The sequence below is a fragment of the Saccopteryx leptura genome, chromosome 5 (genome assembly GCF_036850995.1).
Source record: "Saccopteryx leptura isolate mSacLep1 chromosome 5, mSacLep1_pri_phased_curated, whole genome shotgun sequence".
Lineage (NCBI taxonomy): Eukaryota > Metazoa > Chordata > Mammalia > Chiroptera > Emballonuridae > Saccopteryx > Saccopteryx leptura.
In genome coordinates this window covers 117,279,832-117,288,493 of record NC_089507.1, presented here as the reverse complement: position 1 = coordinate 117,288,493, position 8,662 = coordinate 117,279,832, and the positions used below count along the sequence as shown (strand labels likewise).

General features: G+C 46.5%; 1 protein-coding gene across 9 annotated transcripts in view; it reads left to right on the top strand.

Annotated features, from left to right (window-relative positions):
• Nucleotides 1-501: 501 nt before the first annotated feature.
• Nucleotides 502-8,662, top strand: part of WAC (WW domain containing adaptor with coiled-coil) — a 111,181-nt gene continuing 103,020 nt past the window's right edge. For 4 of the 9 annotated variants that reach the window (XM_066386986.1, XM_066386985.1, XM_066386979.1 and 1 more), the window contains exons 1-3: nt 1,212-1,345; nt 1,673-1,709; nt 3,090-3,285. In XM_066386986.1, coding sequence (XP_066243083.1) covers nt 1,305-1,345; nt 1,673-1,709; nt 3,090-3,285 — 274 coding nt within the window. In that variant the 5' untranslated portion in view covers nt 1,212-1,304. Of the gene's footprint in view, nt 790-1,181; nt 1,346-1,491; nt 1,578-1,672; nt 1,710-3,089; nt 3,286-8,662 lie in introns of those variants that run through there. The other 5 variants (XM_066386984.1, XM_066386980.1, XM_066386981.1 and 2 more) reach the window with 5 other exon arrangements.

Genomic DNA, 8,662 nt, shown 5'->3' with positions numbered 1-8,662 from the left:
GAGTGCCGCCGCCACCCCCACGAACCGGGACGACACCGGGAGGAGGGCGCACGCGGCGCTGCCGCCCGGGCATCCCCAGCTCGTCCAGTTGCAGCCGCCCGCGGCGACCTCGGACCGTGCCCGCGCCCCCCGCACCGCGTCCCTCGCGCCTTCCCTGCCGTCACCGCGCGCGCAGCACTCGCGAGTAGAACATGATTGCTGACCGTGTGGAGCGGCCGGTTCGGCATTGGTGCCCGGACCCGGTTCGGCCCCGGATACAGGCCGAGCGGACCGTCGCGCTCTCCTCGCTTCCCAGGAGCGGCTGCGGCCGCGGCCCACCGAGGCGCAACGGGGACCGTCCCGACGCCCTCCGAGCGCCTGGCGACCATCCCGGCCGCCGTGAGGGCGGGGGCCAGGGCCGACGCTCCCCGGCTGCCTCCCCTCCCCCGCCCGCCTCCCCTCTCCCGCCCGCCTCGGCGCACGCGCAGCCGCCCGGTCGCCTTTATTTAGTCCGAGATGGCTTCTCTCGCGCCCCATCGTCCTCCTCCCGAAGGCGGCTCCCTCCTCACGCGCCCCGGGGCCGCTAGGACCATCCTGGAACGGGTCCCCAGGCAGGACTCTCCATAAACTGGAACGGCAGTGTCCGGACGTGAGCGTGAGGAAAGGCAGCGGCAACCGGAAAGCGCTAACGGAGCTCGAGGGGGTCGAGCCAGGCCTCAGAGGAAGAGGAAAGTCGGAGGGAGCCGAGGTTTGCCGAAGGCGGCGTTCCGGATCTGCGCGGGGCGGGGCGCAGGGCCGATGGGAGCCGAGGTTTGCCGAAGGCGGCGTTCCGGAGCTGCGCGGGGCGGGGCGGGGCGGAGGGCCGAGGGGTGCCGAGTCGGAAACTGCCGAGGTTTGCCGAAGGCCTCAGCTTCAGAGTTGCCCGGATGTAGTTGGTGGAGCGGCAGCGGCGGCACCGGAGACGGCTGCAGGCGGATGAGAAGGGTCTGGCGGCGGCTGGGGGAGAGGAGGGCAGGAGGCGGCAGAGCAGCAGGAGGAGGAGAAGGCTGAGGAGGCCGTCAGTCTCCGCGGGGCCGAGCAGGACGCGTCTTGTTGTCCTCCTCCCTCCGGTTGGCCGCTTCCGCCGTGTAGGTGGCGCCTCTCCGGGGTTGAGAGTGAGCGTGGTGTGGACGGAGGGAGATGGCCCGGGAGCGCCGGCGCCAGTAACGGGGAGGAGCTGAGTCGCCGAGGGCGCGCCGGACCCCGGTGCCGGTGCTGCCGCCCGCTCCCCCGCCCCTCGCGGCCGCCCTTCCCTCCCCCGACACACACTCCCAGGTCGCGCATTGATGGTAATGTATGCGAGGAAACAGCAGAGACTCAGTGATGGGTAAATTGGCTTTCGTTTCGGGTCGGGCCGCGGCGGGGGCGGGGGCGGCGGGGGGGGCGCTCCTCCTTATCTGCTGCTGGCGGGGCCGCCATTTTTGTTGTTCCTCCGATCCGACTCGGTCGGGAGGAGGGGCGGCCGCGCGGCGAGGCCCGGGCGCGCGGAGGAGCCGGGGCCGGGCGTGCGCCTTGTCGCCGCCCGCGAGCGGCGGGCGTGTGTGTGCAGCTCCCCGCCGGTCGGGCCGCTCTGGAGGGCTGTGCGGGGAGGGCGCTGGGCCTCTTCTTTTTTGCCTGGATGTTTCATGTCGCTGTCTCTCTTCCTGTTTTTCAGCTGTCACGACCGGAGGGGGGACGCGCAGCCTTACCAGGTACCTGCCGCGGCGGGAGGAGGGGCGGCCGCGGGGACGGAGGGAGGGCGGCCCTCGTACTCGAGCGCAGGCTTCGGGTGCCGCTGCAGGCCCCGCGGGGCGGCGGAACGGACACGGCGCCGCGGGACCCGGCGAGCAGTGGGGTGCTGGTCTCCTGGAAGCTTTCTCCCCCCCCCCCCCAGACACCTTAGGTACTTGTATGGCCAGCTGAGTGCAGGAAGTTTGGGTTTTAAGGAAAAAATCCTCCCCGGCCAGGAAGGACCTGACTCGATAGTAGGGTATGAAGGAGTCGATGGGGCGAGGCGTTCGGTGTTTCCTGCGCCGCGTGTTAGTCGTGCTGTGTTGGGAGCACAAAAGTTCACGTTAAGGTGTTAAATTAGATGAAAGGCCTGGGAGGAAACAACGAAGGGTTTTGCAACTCTGAAGTGTGTTGTAAACCCCTGTTCCTCCTTCACTTAATAGTTTCTGGTGCAGAAAAGTGGCCTTAGTAGTGGGAGGTGGTGCTTAGGTCCTGCAGGAGCACAGGTTTTCGCCTGCTGCACGACTGGTTCCGGTGTCACCGCTCTGGGTCTGTAGGGCCCGTCTGTTCTTGCAGGGACTGCATGTGCAGTGCTAGTGGCCCTCTTTTCAGGAAAGAGCTCCTGAATGGTTGTAAACACTCACGTCTAACCACCTCGGGGACGGGCGCAGGTTCCTAAGCCTGCAGTCGGGTTAGAAATCCTGGTCCGTGGCTTTTGGGTGTTAGAGATGAAGCTACTGCTGAACCCGCCTCCGCAGCTGCCCAGGAGTCTGCTGTAGGGTTCATTCAGCGTTTCTACCAGGGAGCTCCATTGAGTTTAGTTATGCAAGAAGTGCCAGCCAACATTTTTTTGTACTTTTAATTTGTTTCCCCCACCTGGCAGAGTAGGTAAGGCAGGTTTGAAATCCTTTTTTGTGAATTCGAATTGGAGGAAAGGATGCCTTCTTTTTCTGTAGGTTTGCAGAAACATACTTGTTTTTGCGTCAGGTGTAGAGCAGAAATAGATTACAATAGTGCTCGGTTTCTGCTGCTACTTAGAGCAAACCTTTTAATTCTCAGAAAAATGTATTGAACTCACGTGCCAAGGTGTTTGATTTCATGTATTTACAAGATACTTTGTGGACTGGAGTTTTTTCTTCTTTTTGAACATAAGATATTGTGATTTATATGAGGACCCTTAGGCATTTATGTAGGCCTTGTCTGAATAATGTAAAGGCGTAGTTAAAAAATGGAACTTTTAATTTCGTTGGCATAAATTTGTAAAACTTAATAGAGTTAAAACATCAAATTTTATGATGAAATGAATTTAGCATACTATGTTTAAAGTTTCCATTTTTGGGGGGGGTGATGTTTTTTTACAGGCACTTAAGTATTCATCGAAGAGTCACCCCAGTAGTGGTGATCACAGACATGAGAAAATGCGAGACGCCGCAGATCCTTCACCACCAAATAAGATGTTGCGGAGATCTGACAGTCCTGAGAACAAATACAGTGACAGCACAGGTCACAGTAAGGCCAAAAATGTGCATATTCACCGAGTTAGAGAGAGGGATGGTGGTGAGTAGCTTTTTTGTTGAAACTTTCACATATATTTCACAGACTTCATGAAAACAATAGGTGGCAATAACATTTCTAGCCTGCAAACATTGCCATATGGTTATGTTATAAAAAAGTTTTATTTTTATTGGATTCCTGACAAGTTACTGTAGAAACAAGGTGCTAACCCAAAATATCTAAAAATGGACTCCAGCAGCTGATGATAAGAGAATGCACTTATGAACATAGTCTACCAAATGCTTTATGAATGGTGAGAGAAATGCAAGATGTTTTCCCTAGAAAGAAACTTTAAAGGTTTTATTTTATTTGGCTTAGTTAATTTTGAGATTCTTGTTGATGCCTGAGTCTTATTTTTTAAGGGCCTCAAATGTGTTTCCTAATGATAAATTTTGATTTTAAAACAGTAGGTGTTTGAAGACAGTTCACAGGTTAAAAAACCATTTGTGATTCTGAAAATTTGGGGTTTTGTTGTAAACATTTAAAGTATTTTGAGTATTTTTCTGGATGTTATTAATGTCTTCTATACTTATACTGTGTTCATTCAAATATTCAACTTTTTAAAAGTTAGCCTCATTTCTTTTGTATAATGTTGCTACCCTTCAGTTATTAGTTTATCTCCAGCTCTCTGTTGTAGGACGTTGAGAAAAAGTAAAATAAACCCAATAACTATTTTCATATTTAATTTCCCTAAATTTACAAGATAAGATACCAGATTTCATGTCTAAAGCATGCATTGAGGAACAAACCAGTTCCACTAAGTGAAGATACATGTATTTTCCCCCACTATAAGATCTTATATCTTAATAGATATGTTTGAGATAATTGTACAATATTGATGTGGGGTTTTTTTTGTATTTTTCTGAAGCTGGAAAAGGGGAGGCAGGCAGACTCACTCCCGCATGCGCCCAACCGGTATCCACCCGGCACGCCCATCAGGGGGCGATGCTCTGCCAATCTGGGGTGTCGCTCTGTTGCGACCAGAGCCAGTCTAGCTCCTGAGGCAGAGGCCATGGAGCCATCCCCAGCGCCCGGGCCATCTTTGCTCCAATGGAGCCTTGGCTGCGGGAGGGGAAGAGAGAGAGAGGAAGGAGAGGGGGAGGGGTGGAGAAGCAGATGGACGCTTCTCCTGTGTGCCCTGGCTGGGAATCGAACCCGGGACTTCCGCACGCCAGGCCGATGCTCTACCACTGAGCCAACCGGCCAGGGCCCAATATTGATGTTTTTAAGGACACTCATTAGAGTGCCATGTGGCTTTCTGCCTCTGATTGTCAACTAGCTTCTAATACTTGGCTTGCTTTTTAAAAAATATTCTGCATCTTCTGGTTTTCTTTTTTTTTGCCTTCTAGGATAGAAATCAGTTTTACTCAGTGTGGTCAAATATTAAGAAACATTGGTCTTCTCTGTACATAGTTACTGGGTTGAGGAAATTAATAGATTTCATTGATATGAAATAGGAAGTATAATTCTCTGTTGACTATAGCTATAGCTTTGTGCTACTAATGCAGATAAACCATATTTTTGTTTATGAGTAACAGAAGATGGGTTTGGTTATTAAAATATTAGAAGTTCTTTGATGGCAAAATTACTAAAATGATTAATATTTTCAGTTTTGCAGGTAAATTTTCCTTTGTGTTTTCTATAGTCAGAGATGATACTAGTATCAGTCACTCTTCTATAGTGGTTTTCATTTCCAATTTTAGCTCTCAGAGGACATGTACTATTTGTATTGTGCTGTGCTTCATGTTTAAAATTTGGTAATTGTGCCCTGGTTGGGTTGCTCAGTGGATTAGATTGTCTTCTCAATATGCCAAAGTGCAGGTTTTTTTGGGATCAGGGGACCTACAAGAATCAACCAATGAACGTATAAATGACAAATTGATGTTTCCCTCTCCCTTCCTCTTTAAAATCAATATTTTTTTTGAATCAAATCAAATATAAATAAAGTTTGGTGACTGACAGAATAGGATGTGACACCTCATCTCTGTGTAGATGAGTATCTTTGGTTCTGTTAACAATTATGATCTGGTTAATCTATCATCAATTCTCAAATTTAGGATGAAGTCAGTTTAAGTGCTCTAGGGAACTTGTACATTTAAAATGAATCATGCCTGATAAATTCTTTTACAGGTGAAATAATTCCAAAAACATTTTGTTGGTTATTTATTCAACGACCATTGGGCATCTACTGTGTGCCACAATGGTGTGGTATTCCTGGAAGTAAAGATGTGATCCAGCCCTGGAAACAATTATTAAAGGCTTTTTTTGAGAGTAGAATAGCAGCTTGCTTTTGCTTTGCTCCTGTTTTCTTTATTTTCATTTTCATTTTAATTCCAGATACTTCTTCTTGGCTCTAAGTTTCCTTATTTGTATCTGCTTGTTGATGTTTCCTTAGCTCCATTTGTAAGAAACTTCTTTCTTATTTTTCTGATGTAGTCATTTGCTGAGTTAGGCCTCACCTTCTAACTTGTATTTTAGCTGCTTGTCTGTCTTCCTGTGGAGCCTATTAACTAATAGTGTAACTCTGTCCTTATTTGTGCAGTCTAATATACCTGGCTGCTATATTCCTTTATACTGTGTAGGAATGATGAATACCATAAAATAGGGCATCTCCATTCTGGAGTTCACAGTGCATCTTTGATGTTAATTCTCACTTTTAAAGATGTCAATTTGGGATTCTTCCCTCATTTAATACTTAGATATTTAGTCGTTATACTTTGATTCCAGGTGTTTTCTTTTATTGCTAAATGTGATTGAAACTAAACTTTTAAAAGTGCATATGGCCTGACCTGTGGTGGCGCAGTGGATAAAGCGTCGATCTGGAAATGCTGAGATTGCGGTTTGAAGCCCTGGGCTTGCCCGGTCAAGGCACATATGGGAGTTGATGCTTCCAGCTCCTCCCCCCCTTCTCTGTTTCTCCTCCCTCTCTCTCTCTCTCTCTGTCTCTCCCTCTTCTCTCTAAAATGAATAAATAAAAAGAAATTTCTTTAAAAAATAAAAAAATAAAAGCGCATATGTATAATTTTATTACAGGCATTGGTGTTTCTTTAGGTTTTTGTCTTTAAATGTGAATTCAAATATATACACATATTCGTATATATATAAAGTCAGAGCCATTATTCAAGTCAAATGCAAGTGAGTTGCATTATCTGTTCTCTGCATGAATAAATAACAGTATAAGAATAGATTACTGGCCCTGGCCAGTTGGTTCAACAGCAGAGCATTGGCCCGGTGTGTGGAAGTCCTGGGTTCAAGTCCCGGCCAGGGTACACAGGAGAAGAACCCATCTGCTTCTCCACCCTTCCCTCTCTCCTTTCTCTTTATCTGTCTTCCCCTACCACAGCCAAGGCTCCATTGGAGCAAAGTTGGCCCAGGCGCTGAGGATGGCTGCAGGGCTTCTGCCTTAGGTGCTAGAATGACTTAGGTTGAGTGCTGCAGATGAGCAGAGCATCGTCCCTTGGTGGGCTTGCTGGGTGGATCCCATGGGGCGCATGCAGGAGTCTTGTCTGTCTGCCTCCCCCAGCTTCTTTGGAAAAGTACAAAAGAAGAGTAGGTTACTCTTTTCTTTACTGAACTGATTTCAAATTTGTTATTTTAGGAATTAAAAAAATCTAATGACTTTAGTAAATATAATTTAATAGTCTATGTGCTACGGTTTGTAAGTTGCATTTTACAAAGCAAGTTAAATAAATTTAGAGCTCATAAGTTTGTTGTTTTCCAGTAATTACTAGATTTCTCTCATGGCACTTTGGATTGCCTTGAAAAGGGACAGTTTAGAAGTAATATACAGAAAGGATTTTAAGGTATATAATAAAATGTTAGAAAGCAGGAATTAGGGATTGTCACTCCTAGAAATGATTTAAGACAATGTATGCACTGATAAAATATTGAGATATTTTATCCCTTGGGATTTATTAAAGGGAATATAGATGATCTCTTGTACAGTAAGGGGAAATAAGTTGTTTTTATTTATTCCGTGGTCTAAGTCATAATCTTTTGTTTAAAAAATAACCAAGAGCTGGCCCTGGACTGGTTGCTTACTGGATAGTGTTGTCCCATCACACTGAGGTTATGAGTTCAGTCCCCTGTCAGAACACCAAGAGAAGCAATCAATGAGTACACAACTAAATGGAACAACTAAATAGGTGTTGATGCTTCTCTTTCTCTCTTTTCTTTCCTCTCTTTCCTATCCCTCTCTCCCTCCCTCCCTCCCTCTCTCTCCTTGTCTCTCCTTCTGTCTCCCTTTTTCTCCCTCTCCTTCTTCTTTCTCTCTCTGTCTGCAAAATATTTTAACCAAAAGCAAGAATCTTAAGGTATAATTATGGAATTTTTCTTATAGCTGATGCATGTTCTTAAAGGTGCAGATGACATCCAAACCTCAGAAGAATGAACATACAATATAATACTGTTTAAATTTGTACTTTTATTGGATTATAAAACTCTTTCATTTGGTTTAAATGTGTGGGTTATTTGTTTGAGGACCAGCTCTAATGATGATAGTACAAATAAGGAATGAAGAGTAATTTCTTTTTCTTTTAAGTGAGAGGAAGGGAGATAAATACCTGCATGTGCCCTGACCGGGATGTGCCTGGCAACCCCATCAGGGGCTGATGCTTGAGTACCAAGCTATTTTTAGTGCCAGAGGCTGGCTTACTCAGACCAGCTGAGCTATCCTCAGCAACCGGGGCTGAGATTCGAACCAGTTGAGCCACCAGCTGCAGGAGGGGAAGCGAGAAAGAGAGAGAAGGGGGAGACAAGCAGATGGTTGCTTCTTCTGTGTGCCCTAACTGGTAATCGAACCTAGGACATCCATATATGGGGCCTATGCTCTATCAACTGAGCCACTGGCCAGGGCAAAAGGGTATCTTTACAAGGATTTTGTAAAGCTGTTCCACAAAACATCAGCCTCCTGAGGCTTATTCCATTTTTTTCATCTTCTCAGAATTAACTATAATAAACTTAGAAAACATATTTGGAATACTTGTTAGAAACATCTTTGTAGGAGAGGTAGCTTAGGTCAATCAGTTAATTCAAAAATATTCTTCATTGGTTCTTTGATTTGTGGGATTTCAGGGAGTTTTCATAGCTCTTTAGTTATTAGCATTCAGGTATCTTTTGAAGATGAAGGAAAATTGCCCTTGTGTTTTGTTAACCGTTACTTCTCAAGATTTTAAAATTTTTTAAGTGCACAGTGAAGGTTTTTTGTCTTGTCATTTAGCCATATCTGGAGAAATTTGGAAAAATCTTTTTTCTTATTTTCAAAGATTACTATAATCAACCTGTGAAGGAATTGTTCAGTGGGACCAAATGGGGATAATTGGTGTTTTTAGAGCTTTTAAAATATAATTTAGAATTGTTTGAATCTTTTCACATTGGATTA